We start from the raw sequence: 20939 nt of genomic DNA, 5'->3' as shown, positions 1-20939 counted from the left end.
CGCCGCGCCTGACCGGGGCCGCGCGCGCCCGCCGCTCGCCCCGCCGAGTGGGGCGGGATAGGCGGCCGCACCGCCCTCGCGCCTGGCCGGAGCGGAAGGCTGTGCGCGCTCCCGCGGGCGGGCGGCGCGTGCGCTGCCTCCGGGAGCGCGCGGGCGCCGCGAGGAGTCGGGCGCCTGCAGCAGCGGGGGCTGGGCGTGGTTGCTAGGCGACGGCGCCCGGGCAGCGGCGTCGGCCCGGCAGAGATGAGGCGGAGGCAGCGGCCTCCGCGCTCCCGCCGGCGCTGAGCCCCACTCCCGCACCTTCCCCCGTCTTCCCCATCCCGTCCCGCCCGGGCTTTGCCGCCCCCTCCCTCCAACCCTCTTCCCTCTCCCCTCGCTCCAGTCCGTCCTTCCCCCTCCATGCGGCGGGATCGGTCGGCGTGGGGCCCGTGCCGCGGCCGCGCCGAGCCCCGCCGTCCCTCGCTTTTCCGCCGCCAGATTCCGCAAGGAGCCACGGGCGGCGTCTGCAGCGACAACAGCGGGTGAGGCCCCGGCTGAGGAAAGGGGTGGCGAGGGAAGCCGCGGGGCGGCCGGAGGAGCGGCGGCGCCCCGGCGGTGGCGAACGCCCTTTCCCGGCGCGGCGCGGGGGCTCTGCGTGTCGCGAGAGGACGGCGGGGCGCCCCCTGCTGCCCGCCGGCAGTCTCCGCGCTGGGCCGCGGTTGAGGCGCGGCCTTCCGCCGCCCGCACGTCCGGCCCGAGCCGGGTGAGCCGCTGTTCCGGCCGCGCTGCGGGCTGCGGGCGGTCGCTTGGCCTTCTGCCGCCTCTTCCCGACGGCGCCGCCGATTCCGCGTGCTCCGAGCCGCTCCGCGGGTGCTTTGCGGAGCAGACCGGCGCGGGGCCGTGCGGGGAGCTGACGTGGCCGTCCCAGCGGGGGTTTGGATCCGGGGAGTCTCTCCTCTAGGCCTTTTCTGCCGCCGTTCGCCAGCTGGGCGCAGAATCGGGGAATTTGCCTGGTTTAATTTAATGAGGGCAAAGTAGGGATTGTGAAGGCTGCGGTAGCACGCTGCTTAAGAAAGTGTTCCGTCTGTGAGCATATGAAGGGTAGCAAGAAATTTGTGTTAATAGAAGCATCGCGCTTAAATAGGGAAATTACTTTTGCAGAGGGTACCTGATGATCACTGCTCACATCCTTCCATTTTGCTTTATACAGCAAATGTGAATGATCAGAAACTGATCATTTACTACAATACAGAGGACGTTTACAGTCATATTTCTAATCAGTTCATTTGAAAACATTATTTTGCATAGCTCTTTTCTAATTATCACTTAAACCTTCGGAGACTGTATTTCACAAGACTTGTGTAATTCTTTCCCAAGTCACTAAACAATAAAATGGAATGCAAAAGCTATATTGTGTCTTTATAAGTTGATAAATGTGGATCTAAATTAATTCTGTTTAATACATGCATTATCTTTTTTGTTTTTCAATCTTCTAGTGTGTTTTAGTGATATGTACTATCATGAATGGAAAGGAAGAATAGAAAAAAGATGAAAATTCTGCTTGTTCATGAATGTATGTTCAGCAGATGGGTTGTTCTGTGTGCATGGGAGTATGCAGCATTAGCATGCGAGATCCATCTGATTTTATATGCTTAGTGTGTTCATTGATGTGGATATCTGAAGTTGTTGCTTTTGTACAGGAAGTACCTTTAATTATAGAAATACATCTTTTAATTGCCACATACTATAAACGGTGCTACAGTACGTAGAGTTGAAAGGTAAATTTTACAAGCGTTGCAAAATAATCTTTGAGTCTAGCTGGAAAACTACGTTAGTAGGGGTGTGGAGGTAATTCTCAAACAAAACAATTTAACTGCTGTTGGAATGTGTTATTTCTTTTTTACAGTCATGTTTTCTGTATGTTGATCTTGTAACTGCTGATGTTTTCTGGACCTGTGTTCAGATGGTCTTCTAAAATGACGCTTCCTGAGTTTTGATGGAAGCCCTCCGTAAAACTTCCCAAGTCAATTTCATTTTAAAAACCTCTTTAAAAATGTATTTTAAATTAAAAAAAAAAAACTAACAGCAACTGAAATCACTAATGGAAAAGATTAGAAACAAAAGATGTTAAGAGGATGAATGAATGAACCAATGACACTTTATGTGCAGATGAACTAGTAAGAATCAAACCTTACTGTCAACTGCAGTGAATAACTTTGGCCTTTCTGCTTTTTGATCTTTTAGGATGCATTTTTCCAATGCAAAATTGTTCCACTGTAGACATCTATTACTTCCAACTTTTCCTAGCCAACTGAGCTGTCATTTTGTTAAACGTTTATAGTTGTACTATAGATCTGTGAGTAGTAATCATAAAACAAATTGCTTCCATTGCTTGCACTTTATTACCGTTTACTTCGAGAGCAAAAGCACTGGAGCTCTTTGGAACAATGAAGGCAGCAGGACGGAAGTTCAGTTATAGAAGCTAGGCTTGGAAAAGTGAAGAAAAATAATTTATTAACTCAGGAAAAGTTTCTGGGTGTTGCAAGATCATAAACTGGTTTAATATATTGATTTCATCTATTCTCATATTATAAAAAAAAATAGGCTGATACCTTGAGCTCACAAACAATGCTGAGACTACTCACTGCTTTTGATTATGGAAGCTGTTAGACATAAAGGACTTTGAAGAGCCACGTATACATGACGGGACAAGAATGCGTGTGTCTGTATGTTGTATGTATGCTTTTTTTGTAAGTTTAGTTTAAAATACTATTTTTCCAGGCATTACAAATGAGAAGTATATTTGAATAATAATATTTTACACCTGCTACTGTGTTTTGTTTGTTTGGGCTTTTTTTTTTTTGTTGTTTGATAAGCTATATTTGATGTTATGACAATGCAGGAGATTCATCTGGAAATAAGAAGAACCACCCTTACAAATCTAGGATTTCTGACACCATGACACTTAGTATAGTTTGATATAATTCAGATTTAGGGAAGAAACGGGGAAGTGTGAAGCTAAGCACTATAGGATCTCTTAAGATTTAGCTTTATTGTTCTGAGATGAGCAGTTTGTTCATGAGATTAGTCATAACAAAAACTTTATTTGCTATCAGTCTCCACTCAAATACATATATTCTTTCTGTATTTAAAGTCTTCAGCTACATGTCTTTTTGTTTTAAGGATAGCTGCTTGTAATGCTATAATGTGATGGAAGGTACAGCAATAATAGTGGGGTGGCATAGTCTTTCTTTGGCTGAAGCAAATGAGGACAAGCTCAAACGCAGCAGCCGTGAATGCAGAAGGGGAAAAAAAAAAAAACTGCTTACCTTTGGAAGGTATGAGATACACAGGGATCTCCAGAGAGCTTCCCTCACCTCCTCTGCCAGCCCTTAAATGGGGTCCATGCAGGAGTGGATCCTGGCTCCATCCCTTCCATCACTCGGTACAGTGCTTGCACCTGAGCTCCCCTGGGTTGGCCCCGCCTTCCCACCAGGTGCTCCATCACTGCTTCAGGCCATGACTTATCATTCCTGCTACACTACACCTCTATTTAACTTTCTTAAATGACTTGCTTTTGACTTTGTTTGCTAGCATACTAGGTTGAATCATCGTGTCAAAAGAAAATCTAGTCTTTACATTGTTTGCTGTGTGACTCCTTTAGAATTTCATGAGGATATAGTGGTCAATGGCTTAATGTCCAGATGGAGATCAGTGATGAGTGGCATCCCTCAGGGGGTTGTGCTGGGGCTGATACTCTTTTATGTCTTCATCAACGACATCGACAGTGGTATTGAATTGCACACTCAGAAAGTTTCTGGATGACAGCATGCCTGATGTGGTTGATGTGCCTGAGTGATGGGATGCCACTCAGAGAGACCTAGACAGGCTGAGCAGTGAGCACAGGAGAACCTTGTGAGGTTCAACAAAGCTAGGTACAAAGTCTTGCAGCTTGATCATGGCAACCCCCACTATCAAAACAAGCTGGGGGTCAAAAAAAATTTAGCACAGCCTTGCCAAAAAGGACTTGGGGGTAGTGGTGGATGGTAAGCTGGACATGAATCAGCAGTGTACCCTCACAGCCTAGAGAGCCAACCATATCCTGAGCTGCATAAAAAGAAGCACGGTTGGCAGGTTGAGACAGATGATCCTGCTCCTCTACTCTGCACTGGTGAGGCCTCACTTGGAGTACTGCATTCAGATGTGGAGTCCTCAGTACAGGAAAGATATAGACATGGAATGCTAATAAGTGGGTCAGAATATCAACCTTATGTTATGACAAAGTTTAAACTTGAGTTATTTTTTTAGTAAGAGCATCCATAAGAAATGTAATGTATTTATTCCTTTAACAAGCCCACAGACATAGCCAAATCATATAAAAATGATTTTCTTAGCGTTTTTAACCATGAACCACATGAAACCGTAACCCTAATTCTCCCCTTCTCCCTCCTTTAAGGTTCTTTGCAAAGTCTTTTCTAATTGATACTTTGTCCTGGTCCATATGTAGGTCATCTGTCTTTAAAGAATGAAATATATGCTACAGCATAGGGATTTACTATTTCATTTTTGAAAGCAAAAATTTATTTTCCTTGGAGATGAACACTGCCATCACCACAGCAATGAAAGAATCTGAGATCAAAGAATAATTTAGATTGGAATGGAAGGTCATCTAATCCAACTTGCTGCTTAAAGCAGATGAATTAGTGACTTGACGTTGTTTTTACAATAACAACAGACCTGAAAACCTCCAGTTACAAGACACCATTAAAGCCTTCTTATTTATTTCTTTTTAAAATAATGCTTGATACTAACTCAATGGATTGTCTTTTTCTGCTTCTAACTCTTTGTTTAGTAGCTTCTGAAGTGGTTGATTGTGCATCAGAAAGCGTAAGTCCTACATGCTGAGTTTATCCTCCCACTTGGTGGATAGCATAGCATGCACATAAGGGTTCAGTCAATACATTGAGAACTTTAGAAACTGGAAAACCTTTGTTTTCAGATTTCTGAAAGATTGTTTTATTACTAGGTGAAATTTTTAGTTAAAGGACAACAACCACAGGGTTAGAGGTGCCCTCTAGCTATACTAGATACACCTTTCCCTTCCCCCTCAAGAAAGTCCAATAATTATTCCCAGACCCTGGATTTAGCAATGCTGCACAGTAGAGTAACCCCTCAGTGCACATTAACAGAGTATTTCTCCTATTGTTTTCTAGTTTGGCAGTAACTAAGTAAGAGCCATTGTGGTTTCTTGGGAAGCTAGTAATAAGATTTTAAAAACACTTTGTATAGTTAACAAATGTACAGTTAGAAGAGTAGTGTGGTTACGATGATATTTTACAGGTTTATAGTTAGAAAGATAATTGTGGTAGAAAGAGACAATCAAAAATAAACAAAATGCTCACCCATGTACTAGGCTCTCAGTAGAAACTCCAAAGGAAGAAATCTGCAGATTCTTCCCTAATGGCAGTTAGCCCTTAAATGGGGTCCAGGAGATGTGCAGCCAGGCTCCAACCCTTGCTGTCACACTGCTGAATTGCTTTCACCTGTGCTCCCACAGCTGACTCAGTCCTTGCCTCAAGTGATCAATCAGTGGTTCAGGCCATGACTCAACAGTTTCCATACACGCTTGAATACAGCCTATTTGATAAAGCTCCATATATAATCAGTCCAAATACTTAGTTGATTTTTTGAGAAAAACTTTGTGAACTTTCTGTTCTTGCTTGTAGCCTGAAGTAGTAGAAGAGACCTGAGAAGAAATGAAAAAGGTGCTTGAAAGAGATGTAAATTTATTATTTGTTACACTAAGCGATTACACAAGTGAGGTGTGTGAGGGAGCCTATTAGGAAAAGGCATATTTGGCTATCTTCATTCTGGTGCCAAAGTCCTGCCTATTTTGTGTCACAAAAATTCTCATAGCAGTCTTGCAAGAGAGCTTTTCGTACATCCAGAGCTTATACCAATCTGCAGCATTCTTCAGAACACAAAGGTAACAAGCAGAAGTGTATTTGAGAACTGGTGCCAGTACCAGGGCTTCTGTTATGATTGCTGTTTAAATCCAGGATTGTGTTCCTCATACAGATGTAACTTTAAAACGGTTCTCTTTGAGAATTAGATATGCTTGCCTTTTTATCTCTTTCACTCTCTTGTTTTTGTCTGTAGCCGCATCTAAAGGAGTTGACTTTAACAAAAGCAAAATTTGTTAAAAAGAGAGAGTGGATTTGAAATAAATAGCTTCATCATGACAATTACGTTGTTTTTTGTTATTCTCATTGGATGCTACATTCTCAGTCTGCTGTTTTATAAAGGAAAGCAGGACTTGAAACTTTCTGAAAGTAGGCCTCTTGTTAATTACTTTGGTTAGCTTGTCAACTCTTCTGTCAAACAGCTGAACTCCTATTCTGCCTTAAATGCTGACTTATAAATCCCTTCTATTCTCCATATTTCTCAATGAATTTTATTTAGTTACCTATATTTAAACTAAAGGTCCAAATTGACAATTTTCTCTAAAACATGCACTGCTATTGCTTTTAAAAACTCTTTTTTCCAAGGCTCCGTTATGTTAGTTCATCCTTTCATAGGTCACCTTGATGCTTACTTTGTCAGACCTCTCAGTAAGATTCCTTGAACACCTTTGGTATAAGATAGGAACTGTGAGCGTGTATCCTGACTTTCTGACAAAATGCAGTAGAATCCATCCTTGATTTTAGAATTTTCAGTGCAGTAGATATAGTAAACGAGAAGCACAAAACGATCATCGCATAGAACCTGCATGTTTGTACTGACCTTTATTTCATGTTTAGCTGCCAGTTTGCACTAAGCCTAAGGAGGTTTCACTTATCAACTCTGGTAGTAAAATGTTTCTGAAACAGACTAAAATGGTTTGTATTAGATTTTGTACATTCAACAACACAGTGTGGAGTTCTTGTAGCAGACAGGCTGTTCGTGCTGTAGAAAGCTACAAAAAACAGCTTTCTAGTGAAAGTTTTGGATCGCTCTTTTATTTTTTAAATCCCATCTAAATATTAGTAAGATATTCTATTAATTACTGCTGCAAGTGTATGGTATGGGAAGTAAATTTTTCATGTGTAGAGATATTGTGGAAGGAAAAATAATTTAATTTGTGACTAAAGATTCAACAAAGTTACATGCTTTATCATTATCAATCTTAACATGGAAATTGAACTGACTAGAGAACTCTATTTACTTGTAAACAAAATTATTGTAGTCAAGTATTTTGCAGAATTTTACAATTTTTTTTTTTTTTTTAAAGGAACTTCATGTTGGTGTTGTTTATGCCAGAACATAATAAGCAAGGCAAATTAGCTCCAGTCTTGTGTAAACTTCATGTAACTAGCAAACACAATGCAATTGAGTATGAAATTCAGGTGACTTTGGAAATGAAGGAAAAGTTCTGAGCTCTCTGACTGGAAGCTGAACGTGATGACGGCCTGGTCTATGGTAGGGAAACTGAAAATGGAGAAGAGGCACTCCAGAGAAGACAGAAATGTGGAACAAGATGCTGGGGAATGCAGTGCTGAATCTGAGGAATGGACGAGCTCAGAAAGTGAACCTGAGCAACCGTACTTCCGAAGCAGCTGTAGCAGTATTCCATGGAGAGAAAAAGAGGTTTCCACTAAACCACATCGGCCACTCTGTCGCTCCCCGTGCTTGGATCGCCCAAGTTTTTCACAGAGCAGTATCACACAAGACTTGAAACAAGAGGAATGCAAAACAAACTTGGACAAGGAATACCAAGCTAAAATGGATTTTGCTTTAAAGCTTGGGTATGCAGGAGATCAGATCCAGGCTGTACTGAATAAACTGGGAGCAGATGCGCTCATCAATGATGTTCTGGCAGAACTTGTGAGACTCGGTAACAAAAGTGAATCAGAGGGACAGAACAGCAGTACCACTAATACTCTGGTGCCAAGAGGTCCTTGCCCAAAGGAAATAGCAAGCCCTGAATTGTCACTTGAAGATGAAGTTGTGGATAACAGTGATAACTTGAGGCCAATTGTCATTGATGGAAGCAATGTGGCTATGAGGTGGGTCTCCCTCTTGCAACATATGAAAAGAAGAAAATGACAAAAAATATTGATGTGAAAAAACTATATTGATGCTGGGGAATTTAACTGTACTATGCTGTGTTTTGTTTTAAGTCCTTAAACAATACTGAAAAACATTAATGTCCAGAGGCGATCGAACAGGGGAGTTAAAAATAGTTTAAAATGACATTAATATATGCTGATGGTATGTGCTGGGCTTGAGAAAAGTTGAACTATTGCTGATCGAGCCTATTCAGAAGTAAAAGCAGTTTAGCAATGTCAGTACAGGGCTATGCAGGAGCTTAACCTGCTGATTCACACAGCTGTGGTACCTGTGAATTCAGATGTGCGTAAGCGCAAGGCTACTTGAGTCTTCACAACTCAAGCTGTGGTTAAGATGGATCTGTACTGGATCTTGTAAGGGATGGAGTTAACTTTCCCCACAGCAGCCCGTGCAGTGTTGTGATTTGCACTTATAACTAGAACAGCATTGATATCACACCGGTGTTTTGACTGTTGCAGAGCAGTGCTGGCACAGCAAGGCCATTTCTCCAACCCCCCAACTCCCTTGGCCAGCAGCCTGAGGGTGGGCAAAAGGTGGGGAAGGGACATCACCATTACAGCTGACATAAATAGACCAAGCAGATATTACAGACTATGATATCATGCTCAGCAACTAAAGCTCTGGGGAAGAAGGAGAAAGCCAACTGTATCCTGGGCTGCATAATAAGCAGCATGTCCAACAGGTCAAGGGAGGTGATTCTCCCTTGTGGAAGCCCACCTAGAGCATTGCATTCAGCTCTGAGTTCCCCAGCATGAGAAAGATGTGGGCTTTAAAGTGATTCTACAGGAGGGCCACAAAATGGCAGGCCTAGAACACCAGTTCTACAAAGAAAGACTGACAGAGCTTGGAGAAGGCTCCAAGAAGATCTTTCAATACATAAAGTGGGTTTATAAGGAAGATAGACTTTTTTTTTTTTTTTTTTTTTTACAAGTATATGTAGTGATAGGACATGGGTTAATGGTTTTTATACTGAAATAGAGTAGATTTAGACTAGGCATTAAGAAGAAATTCTGTACTGTGAGGTTGGTGAAAAACTGGCACAGGCTTCCCAGATGACCCATTCCTGAAAGCATTCAAGGTAAGGTTGAATGGGCCTCTATGCAGCCTGATATAATGAGAGACATCCCTGCTCATGGCAGCACAGTTAGACTAGATGATCTTTAAAGGTCCCTTCCAACATAAACCATTCTATGATTCTGATTCTCATTATGTACACATTTATCTTCCCAAGCAATCACTATATGTATTTAGGTCCTGCTTCCTAATAAGTGGAAGAACATTGCATGCTGATGAGAAGAGATGAGAAGCATTTGCTTCTGTGCAGCCTTTGCTTTTATTTCATTGAACTCCTGTCTCAGACCCACTAGGATTTCTTTTATTTTTTTCCTCCATCTCATTTTCTCCCACCTCTTAGTAGGGTGAGTGGGAGAACAACTGCGGTACTTGCCTGCCTATTAGCATTAAGCTACACCACAAACCAAAAAGATATTTCTGTAAAGCAACATCACCAATATTGATTTTACTATTTTTTTTAATTTTTTTTTTTTTTACTGTTTATTGTATTTTCAGTCTCTGTACTGCCTGAATAACTCCCGAGCAGTGTGACAGCAGCTGGCAAAAATTGTATACTCTTATTACTGCCTACCTGTGAATACTCTGTTTATGAAATAAATTGTATATGCATTTGAAAATATAAAAGAATATTACATTCTGTGAAATCTGAAAAGGGTATAGAAAATCACTTTAGCAATGCTTTTGCATTAATAATTTAAGTTGCAAGAATTTAGAATATGCTGGTTTTCCATAGGCCTTAGTTATACTTCTAGTATTAGATACCTGACTGCCTTAACCTGTTTCAGCATTACCTGCTCCAATGTTTTGAGCCCAAGAAGAGCATGTATTCCACTGTACTCCAGTAATCTGCGATGTTTTTCTCCAATAACTGAAATTTTGACTTACAATCCATAAAATAATACTTGAGACCTCTTCAGTAAGATGCTAATCTCTTAATAATTCAGCATTCTTGTATAGGCTGAGAATACCAGAAAAGTGAAAGAATAATAAAGTTTTTGCCTTCAAAAAAGCTAGCTGCATTGAGGATGCAAATTGCAGCCTTTAAAGTAAAAAAAAAAAAAAAAAGACCATAACTAATAGTGCGTATGTAAGAACACTTTCATTTTCAGTGTAGAAAATTCATTTTTCTTGAACGTTTTTGGGGGATGCTGCACAGAACTGACAGCTTGTATCTGGATAGTATGGCAACTGGATACTGCTACAAACAAATGCCAGTTGCTTTAATCTGTGGGAGGCATTCCTAGCATTTAGTAGAGCTACAAGAGTCTCCTTAATTACAGCCAATTGCTTGGACTACTCCCACACGGTTAGGGCATCTATAGGAAAGTCCTCTCCTGTATTTCTCACTGCTGGCTGGTTCTCTCAGTTATTTCTGGTAAGAAGTGTCATGTGGCTTTGATAGCATTCTGGAATGCTCCCTGAGGAGCCTGCTCAACCACTCTTTGAAAGCAAGGACACCGTTCCTCAATACAGCATCGCCGATCTGATTGAGTTAACGCCTTTTGCAGCAAATGGAATGATCTGAATAAATTAATATAGAAATCCTGGCAAGAATATTGAACAGCGGGGCAGCTCCAGTGCTGTGTCATAGTTGATGAAAAACTGCGGCTGTCTTGAGGAAATAGACAATTTTGAATGAAAACGTTTTAAGAAAAGTATGTCAAAGAGCATAACATTGGCTTACCAGTCTGCTCTTTTCAAATGCAATTTTAAAAGTAATTCACCTTGCTAACTAAAGAGTGACAAAGGGGACATTATTATTTTTTCTTCAGTAAGAGAGTCAAACTTATTTTTTTCCCTAAGTATTTTTTCTTCCTCAATATCACCATATAGAAACAATATATACACTCTTTTTCAGACAAAGAAAGTGTTAGCTTGAATCTAAATATGAAATCCATCCATAATGCAATCTATGTATCTTAGATATGTAGAATAAATACTAAGAACATAATATTTAATATGTCCTCTCTACAATTAACAGATGTACAGTTGGAAAAGTAGCACGGTTAGGATGGCACTTCACAGATATTACAGATTGGAAAGATTATTGTGGTGGAAAAGAGACAATCAAAGAAGAAATGCTCACCCATATCGAAGGATCTAGGCTTGCAATGGAAAGCTCCAAACAGAAGAGATCTCCAGAAAGAGATTCTTCCCCAGTGGCAGTCAGCCCTTAAATGGGGTTCAGGAGAGGTGCAGCCAGGCTCCACCCTTTCTGGTCACACTGCTGAATTGCCTTCACCTGTGTTCTCATGGCTGACTCAGTCGTTGCCTCAGGTGATCAATCAGTGGTTCAGGCTGTGACTCAACAGTTCTCATTACAGTCCTCATACATTATTCAGGCACTTCTTAACTGTTTTCTGAGAAAATTTACAATAAACTTGAAGAATTGTGTTTCATGTTTAACAAATCAACCTGTAAGGTAGACTGAATAAGATTTATAATTAAGATTCTAATTAGTATAGATACTATCAAGTATCTATTTTTTCTTTGCAAAAACTTTTAATGCCATTTATAAATGGGAATGGTATTATACAGCTGCTTCAAACACTCTCAATTCTGTACAATTGTAGAGACTCAAGCATGTTGCAGAAAACAACTTTTTGATTAGTTGGAGAAGGGAAGAAGGAGCTTGAAGAACTTTTACAGTTATTTCTCTCTAAAAGAAAGTATTTTTTAATCTAGATGTTTTGAAAGCATCTGTTCCTCATAACAGTCAGCATCACTAGTTCATTTATTTTTATTATTGCTAACTTTTTTATAGATGAGCTCAATTTTTTGCAGAAGGTGAGATTTTTTCAATAGATCAGCTAATAAAATGAAAACATAGAAAGAAAATTTTTGCAGTGTGACAGGAAGTGCAAGAATGACAGCAGAGCAGCAGAATTCCAGGCTGCAGCAAGGGAGGATTCACTTAAACACAACAGCTGTTAGCACAACAACAAAACTACCTCAGATACACAAAGACTTCCAAAGAGGTACTCCACCTCCACTGCCAGCTCTTAAATGAAGTCTGGAAGAGGTGGATCCTGGATCCACCCCTTCTGGTCACCCAGGTACATTGCATACACCTGAGCTCCCCTGGGCTGACTCTTCCTTCCCACCAGGTGCTCAATCACTGCTTCAGGCCATTATTTTGCATTTCTACTGCACTTTTGCATTAGGATTTTTCTATAACTGTTTTGTATTTGCCCGGTCTCTATAAATTCTAATTCCTTGATTTACCTACATCATGATAGCTTTAAAAGAAAAAACAACAATAAAACCTAAAGCCAAAAGTTTTATATTTGCTGTTTCTAAGTCTTCTGGTTGTTTTTTTTTTTGTTGTTGTTGTTGTTGTTTTGTTTGTTTGTTTGTTTTTTGTTGTTTGATTTTTTTTTTGTTGTTGTTCTTTTTTTTTTTTTCTTCAGCCATGGAAATAAAGAAGGATTTTCCTGTCGGGGAATTCAACTAGCTGTTGATTGGTTTCTGGAAAAAGGACATAAAGATATCACTGTGTTTGTACCTGCATGGAGAAAAGAACAGTCTAGACCAGATGCACCGATTACAGGTAACAGGTCAAGATTTTCTTTGACTTTTTGTTTCAAATAAATAAATGTGTTACATTAAGACAGAACTGTGTCATTTATCTAATGAGAGCTTTGTGCTAAGCTGTGGCCATAGCGTTGCTTGCACTCAACTGAGAACAAAACAGTTTCACTGGTGAGGAACAGTTAAGTATTTGTATCTGAAAAAAAAAAAAATCTTTTTTGAAATATAACTGGATCATGTCAATGCTCTTGAGTGGAGATACAATTTTAGCAAATGTTGTTAAGCTGAGAGAAAATAATTCTTAGTTGCTGGACTAGTAGAAAATAAGTAGTATCTGACCAGGGACTCTTTTACTATCTTGAACACTGAAGAAGCAGAATATATTTTGACCCCATTTGCAGTACTTATATTTTACTCCAAGCTAACAAGAAGGCAGTAATAATTGAGTTATCATAGAATGGCCTGGGTTGAAAAGGATCTCAAAGATCATGTAGTTTCAACCCCCTGCTATGTGCAGGTCGCCAACCAGCAGACCAGGCTGCCCAGAGCCACATCCAGCCTGGCCTTGATGCCTGCAGGGATGGGGCATCCACAACCACCTTGGGCAACCTGTTCCAGTGCCTCACCACCCTCTGTGTGAAAAACTTCCTCCTAATATCTAAGCCAAACCTCCCCTGTCTCATTTTAAAACCCTTCCCTCTTGTCCTGTCACTACCTACCCTCATAAACAGCCACAGTTCCTCCTCCTTTTTATATGCTCCCTTCAAGTACTGGAAGGCCACAATGAGATTTCCCTGGAGCCTTCTCTTCTCCAACCTAAACAAGCTCAGTTCTTGACATGTGCTTTTTCTAACTGTTCCTGAACATGGCAATTTACAGAGGAGTACAGTGGTTATGAAGCTTAAATACAGGATACTTACTGCTTTGAAAGCTCAGAAATGTCATTCTCCTTCTAGGTTTTTGTTTGTTGTTGTTTTAAATGAGGATTATATATGCACATAATAACAAAATTATTTCTCAGAAAAGAGGAAAAGTTTTTAATATTTCAAGGGCTGTATTTCTTTACAAACGTTTAAAGAAGTTGCTTAAGTAAACTTATTTTACAGATCAAGAAATCTTACGGAAATTGGAGAAAGAAAAAATTCTGGTTTTCACCCCATCTCGAAGAGTTCAGGGAAGAAGAGTAGTTTGCTACGATGATCGATTCATAGTAAAGCTTGCTTTTGACTCAGATGGCATAATTGTATCAAATGACAACTATAGAGATCTTCAAAATGAAAAACCAGAATGGAAGAAGTTCATAGAGGAGCGGCTATTAATGTATTCTTTTGTGAATGATAAGTATGTTTTTTCCTTCAAAAATTAAGAGAATTTGCCAATTCTGAACCCTCAGTAAAAGCTGAAATTCTAATTTCATTTCTTTCCCATTAGATTTATGCCTCCTGATGATCCTCTAGGACGCCATGGTCCAAGCCTCGAAAATTTCTTAAGGAAAAGGCCAGTTATTCCCGAACATAAAAAACAACCGTGTCCTTATGGTAAGTGCTTAAGCCATATAGATGTGCTCTATTCAAAGGTAGGTGAAGCGAGCAATTAATTAACATTTTGTCATTAGTAGCCATCCAAGCACCATATCTTTTTTTTATGTCCATCACACACATATTAATAAAAATAATATAGCAAAAAATTAAGGCTGTCACAGCTTTTTGCTATTTTTTCTTGTTTGTATTCAATGAAAGAGATTTACAACTACACAAACTGTGTTAGGAATGTTTTGTTTTATATAGCATTGAGTATGTTGTCAGTATTGAACTCATGAATGGTAGGAAGAAAAGTGATGTGTCTTGCCCTTTATGCAGTGATATACCTGGTTACAGGTAGTAGCAGTCTGTGACTGCCTGCACATATAATTATTCTTAACAATGATAATACAGAAACATTACAATTAAGAAAAAGTGAAAGGTATGAAGAAAAAAGTAGCAGGTGGTAGTATAAATTTTTGGTTTATTTAACTTGAAATCACTTTTCTTACAGGTAAAAAGTGCACCTATGGGCACAAATGTAAATATTACCACCCAGAACGGGCAAACCAGCCTCAAAGGTCAGTAGCGGATGAGCTTCGAATAAGTGCCAAATTATCTGCTGTGAAAACAATGAGTGAGGGAGCCTTGGCTAAATGTGGCACAGGGCCCTCCAGCTCCAAAGGAGAGATCAGTTCTGAAGTGAAACGCATTGCCCCAAAGCGTCAGTCAGATCCAAGCATTAGATCAGTAGCTGTGGAGCCTGAGGAAAAGTTGACAGTAGCCCGGAAGTCCGAGGCCAACTCTGTCCCATCTCTGGTTTCTGCATTAAGTGTACCAACGCTCCCTCCACCAAAAAGCCATGCAGCTGGTGCATTAAATACTCGTTCTGCAAGCAGTCCAGTGCCAGGTTCCTCACAGTTCACGCATCAGAAATCCTCACTGGAACACATGTCCAGTGTGCAATATCCTCCAATATTAGTCACCAATAGCCATGGCACCTCAGTTAGTTACACTGACCAGTATCCCAAATATGAATCATTAGGGGACCATGGCTATTATTCCTTACTCAGTGATTTCTCCAACTTGAGCATAAGTAGTATGCATAATACAGATTATTATGGGGCTGATATGGACCAGGGGATGTATTCTAGAAACTCAAGCCCCTGTCCTGACAATTGCTTAAGCCATACAAGTAATGATTCTTATTCCTCTTACAATGACTTGTATCTGGGTGTAGCAGATGCCAGTCCAGAAGATAATGTGAAGATCCACAGACTGACATCGCAAAATCGTCTTCAGCCTTTTCCCCATGGTTACCATGAAGCCTTAAATAGAGTTCAGAGTTTTGGAACTGAAGAGCCTAAACAGTCCCTTCGCAAACAGTCTGTTTCCCACTTAGGCCTGCATGCCCAGCATCCAGTTGTTGGAGCACGGTCCAGTTGTCCAGGAGAATACCCTGTGCCTCAAAATATTCATCCATCAACTGCACAATCAAGCCGTGCCTTGGTCATGACAAGAATGGACAGTATTTCTGACTCACGGCTTTATGAAAGTAATCCTACAAGGCAGAGAAGACCACCTCTGTGTCGAGAACAGCACGCTAGTTGGGATCCGTTACCATGTGCAACTGACTCTTATACTTATCATTCATATCCACTGAGTAACAACCTTATGCAGCCATGTTATGAACCTGTAATGGTAAGAAGCATGCCTGAGAAGATGGAGCAACTGTGGAGGAATCCATGGATTGGGATATGTGGTGAGCCACGGGAACCACATATTATCCCAGAACATCAGTATCAAACATACAAGAATCTCTGCAATATCTTCCCGCCAAGCATTGTCCTTTCTGTGATGGAAAAGAATCCCCACGTGACAGATGCACAGCAGCTGGCAGCTATGATTGTTGCCAAATTAAGAACAGGGCGTTGAAATATTATAACCTCTTTTGTATAAATGAAACTATACAGCACATAGGAACTGGTAGAAAAATTATATAAAGAAGGAAGTAGGCAAATCTATTGTAAATATTTTCTAATAAGGTAGGATAAACTTCTGTACACAGTAGTTGTTGTATATGTATTGAGGCACTATTTAAGAGTTGATTGTATTGTAAATTTTAAGATTTTAAAAATAGAGATTTTTAATAGTATTTTACAGGAAATGCATACCTTGCTGCATGGATAGTTCATGAAGAACTACAATGTCACATTCAGTGTCTCAAAGCTTTTAATACAAAATTATTATTAGCAGTTATATTGCATGTATTAATGTACACTTTCAATTTGATTATAAATACCTAACTGGCCTGTCAAAGCATGCTGTATACAATCCCAGATGACTTCTAGGGTTTCAGCTTTGCCACTTGACACTGCCTATTGGTACCTCAAATATTGAAGAAAAATAACTTGACAAAAATTATTCAATTTGCAAAATGTTGAATCTCTTTCAGCTTTTGGATGTTAATATTGTTGGTATTTCTTAAATTTCAAAACTGTTCCCCATGAGTTTATTGCTGTTATTTCAATCCAACAGAAGCCAAATACTTCATTAAATTAGGACCAAAACATTAAGGAATACGAAGGCGTGCTAAAACTAAAATATGTTTTAACTGTAGCTTCCCTCTTCAGAATTGCCTGTCAGCTGTGCAGTAAGCAGCTGCTGCTCCAGGTGATTAGAGAAGATGAAAGAAAATTGTCAGTCGTGTATAAATTGGATTACTCAGACTCAAATAGCAGGAACTGAAAGTTAATGCAGAAACTCATCAGTAACTACAGCCTTTACGTGGGCAAGGATGGCATTTAACATGCAAAATGGCCATAGAAGATCAATCTATGAAAGGAGTGGGAGTGGCTGTTTCGTGAAAAGAGATGCTACAGTTCAGGTTTGTGGCTAAGCTTGCTTGGTTTTGCTCTTCAGATCCACGCAGAGGTGTGCATTTGCCTCATGAACGTTTCTAAAATTTCTGTTTCAACAAGTGAGATGATTTTGTGTGGCATTGTTTGCTCAACTGGTATTTTGCTCAGGGTGGGAACCTTTGTAGCTAAATGTCTCCAAAAGAGGCGTTTCTTGTTTTTTAAGCTGCACTGACTGAACGCCCTTTTTTGACTCCATTGTATATTTCAACATTTTGAACCATTACTAACTCGATAGTCTCGAGCTAGGACTTAATGACTTCTACTGTAGTTTTTTTCATGAAAGCTGAGAAGGCCTAGTTTATGGCCTTTTGTTTCTTCATGAGAAGGTGTGACACTGCCTAAATGTTTCTTACTGTGAAACACACGGAACGTGAGGCTGCAGTCAGGGTTGTTTCTGGTGTTTTGATAACGGCTTGCATGCTGCTTTCTCACTCTCTGTTTGTCTAAGGAACAAAACAACATCATTTCCACATTTGCTTTACTGTGTAAATGATTGGTTTGATTCACAATATTGTTCAGGCTTTTTATCATGGGCAAAATGTATTCCTACAGGTCAAAAGCAAGAAAACCATTATAGGTGCAATGACAATTAATGTACTGATAATCAATAACCATATCATTTCACACATGACAAATATTCTTCTGTTGGTACAGGAAACATAATATAATGACCATGCCATTACATATTTGAGTTAACTTGAAGGTGATTTGTGTTTACACTCAGTATTTAAAAACAGCTATGTTTTAATTAGTTGGCTATTGTCACTGTTTATAGTAAATCTTTGGATACCTAGAGTAGCTGGAGGAAACAGATTTAAACTTGACCAATATCCAGAAACATTTCTTACTAACCAACATTTTAGATTTTTAATTTGCAATTAATTCTTATTCTCTTCTCTTGCATGGTATCAAGCAGCTGAGAGCAATGCCTCAAATAACCAGAAATGACCTTTTGTTTGTTGATACAAATTGTATCTCTTTTTCTTGATTGTATAAAAACTGTTTAAAAAAACAAAAAAAAAAAACACAAAAAACCTAACAACCCATAAACCTCTAGATTAACTTCAGTATTACATGTTCACCACAATGTTTGTGACACCATGTGTCACACGGAAGTAGCCCATGAGTAATTATGATTTTGTTATTTAAAATGGGCACTTATAGTTTATAGATGAGCAAGTCAACTTGTCAGAACTGGTTTATTATGTGCACAGATACTGTGTGTACACCTCAAATACATGGTTATCTTTAGTCTATTGAGCAGATTCATCCTCGCACTAACCCTAATGTACAAGTGTTGCTGTTAACTCATCTGCAAGTGTTTAAGAAGTAACTATAATTACTGTAGACCCTGCTTTATTCTAAACACATTAATTTATAATTTATTTAGGCTTAAAATGAAGTTTATTTTGCACTCACATTTTCCATCTTGCATGGAATCGAATATTTGTATGTAAAAACGTTTGTTTTTCTCCCATTATAAAGGTAAGCTATCTTAAGAGGGCTTGGTGGGTGTTTTTGATATTTTAATGTGTGGAAGCCTGAGCAGAAGTTACTGTACGAAGCTGTGCGTGATTTATGGAGATAGTCATTTTTGTAGGACTTGTCTAGTTGTTTTCATGTTCACAAACTATTGTCTTACTGATAAAAAAGGAATTATTCTAAATGGAAAAGCTATGGTACTGCAAACACAGCATACCATTTCTGTAAGGCACTTTGAAAGAGAATTGTCTTTTTGTAAAAAGCTATTGCATCCATCCTATGTGGAGTTACTGAATGGGCAGTGTAGCCTTGTGGAAATAATTTGCAAATGTTGTGCTTGTTTAGTCCACCTTAGAGGAAATGAAACTTTTATACGTGATGTAGTCTTTCCTAATCCATAGTTAAGTGACAATTCAGATATCTGCATCTGTTCTCAGATACGTTTACAAGCCAATTCAAAACACTGACACATGAATTAATCTTCAGCGCAAAAGCTTAGATTTCTTCTTACATGGAAGAGTTGATCTTATTAACACATGATCATAGCTGTCTATATTGTAAATATAAAACTTTGTATAAATGCTCTTTCTGAGAGCATGGTATTTAGATGTTTTTAAAACTGTAAGTAAGCAGTTCTAGAAACTATATTTTAATAAAATCCAAAAGATTCTAGCTGAGGAACTGCAAAAAGAAAAAAGTGCTAAGATGGAATCTTGCAAGAAAACAGTGTACATTAGCAGAGCCAGTGCTTACTCTAGGCATTCTGAATTACTGATCTTTAGTCTTCAGCTGTATTACTTTCACATAATTTATCACTTAAGAGTGCATAATATTAAATTCTTGATTCAAAACTCAAATGCTTTATTGGAAGTCAGCCTAATTTTATGTGTTTTTGTAAGAATTACATGTTAGTAATATATTAAGTTGCACATATAGAAGATTTGACTACTGTTAGTCCTGTTGTTGTCTTATTGAGCTACAGTAGTGGGCTTTATTCATTTGTAGAATTAAACATTACTGTTTAATTGTTGTAAAATTTTATAAATCTCTTTGGGTTGTTTTGGTTGACCCAAATATAATGTAAGTCTCAATGACAAAATGAGTGAAAAATGGATGTTAAGCCAATATGTGGTATTTATAAAACACTGTAGTAAGTGTGCAAATGCTCTAGATGCAGCTGCATGGATATCATTCACTAGCATGAATCTGTTTAGCTTTTTGTAAAAGTCTTTTAAATTTAAACTCTTAAAAATAGAAAGTGGGCATATGGTTACAGAAGAATCCTCATTAAAGAAATAACAAAAAACAAAGTCTCTCTTTAGGTAGGTTCTCCATATACACTTTAATGCCAGTTTGCCTCAAACTCTGTTTTTTGGCATTCTGGAATTCTTACTGATAAAGCCAGAACACACAAAGAATAAATGTGAGCTGATAAGCCTGTTTAAAACTTGGTTGGTTGGTGGTGTGCATGCATACCTGTGACATCCACCACTTCAGGGAACACATTGTGACTGCAGTCATTCTAAAAATTCCATGCTAAAAAAGAAGGTATGAGCTTCATTTCTGTACCCATTTGCCCCACAGAAATACTGCTTTTTCTTGACTTGCCAAAAGTTAACACGAAACGTTCGTAACACAGGACTCCTATTAGCCAGATCATGAGATCTGTCATTATCATCACTACGGTTCAGCATTCAGCATCAATGCCCCTTTTATGCACCCCCATAGCAGGCTGTGTGACAGAGCCATAATAATGGTGTTCCTTGCAATACTTAAACAGGAAAAAACACAAGTTTGCTGTTACTTAAATTATTCTCATACCAGTGTTTGCTTAGCCTTTGAAGATCCATTATGCAGTCTCTATGATTTTGATCTTCGGTATTTTGCAGTTTGTAAACATACTAAAATTGAGAAGAATCTAAAATTAATATAGTCTATTACCTGTAGCCTCCCTGCTCTGTGTAGGTTTTGCACAGCTACTGAATACACATGAAATGTATACTTTATATTTACCTATATAAAACCTGCTTATTTAATAAAACTGAGAGCCACTGGATACTTTGTTTCTAGCCTTTTTTTTTTTTGCCAACCCTCTTAAGAGAGCCTCAGAAGAGCTTTTTGTCCAAAACAACTGTCACAACACATCCAGGCTATATCTCAATATTCCTTGTTGATTTACAGGAAGAATACCCAAACTGTGAAGTCATACATAATGCTCAGCTTCTGTGCTGCATAGGAAAAGGATGAGAATAAGAATGCTCCATTTTACTTGAAAAAAGCAGAGGAGAAACTGTGTTAGTTAGGTCCCACTTCCCATCAGTCT

General features: G+C 39.3%; 1 protein-coding gene across 3 annotated transcripts; it reads left to right on the top strand.

The window, feature by feature from the left end:
• Positions 1–146: 146 nt before the first annotated feature.
• ZC3H12B (zinc finger CCCH-type containing 12B) lies at positions 147–20672 on the top strand. Of its 3 annotated transcripts, none has more exons than XM_090150562.1 (7): positions 147–521; positions 7250–8024; positions 12573–12712; positions 13800–14034; positions 14125–14231; positions 14728–14794; positions 15454–15583. In XM_090150562.1, exons 2-7 carry the CDS (start codon positions 7420–7422, stop codon positions 15473–15475), a joined length of 1176 nt encoding a protein of 391 aa, XP_090006688.1. In that variant the 5' UTR covers positions 147–521; positions 7250–7419; the 3' UTR covers positions 15476–15583. The 3 variants fall into 3 exon arrangements, with proteins under 3 accessions (XP_090006688.1, XP_090006689.1, XP_031449806.1); XM_090150563.1 differs by having other exon boundaries at positions 15457–15543; XM_031593946.2 differs by having other exon boundaries at positions 14728–20672.
• The last annotated feature ends 267 nt before the right edge of the window (positions 20673–20939 follow it).

The sequence above is a fragment of the Phasianus colchicus genome, chromosome 14, assembly GCF_987193195.1.
Source record: "Phasianus colchicus chromosome 14, bPhaCol1.hap1.1, whole genome shotgun sequence".
Taxonomy (NCBI): Eukaryota; Metazoa; Chordata; class Aves; order Galliformes; family Phasianidae; genus Phasianus; species Phasianus colchicus.
Note: the sequence above shows the minus strand (reverse complement) of the source record. Positions and strands in the feature narration are given on the sequence as shown.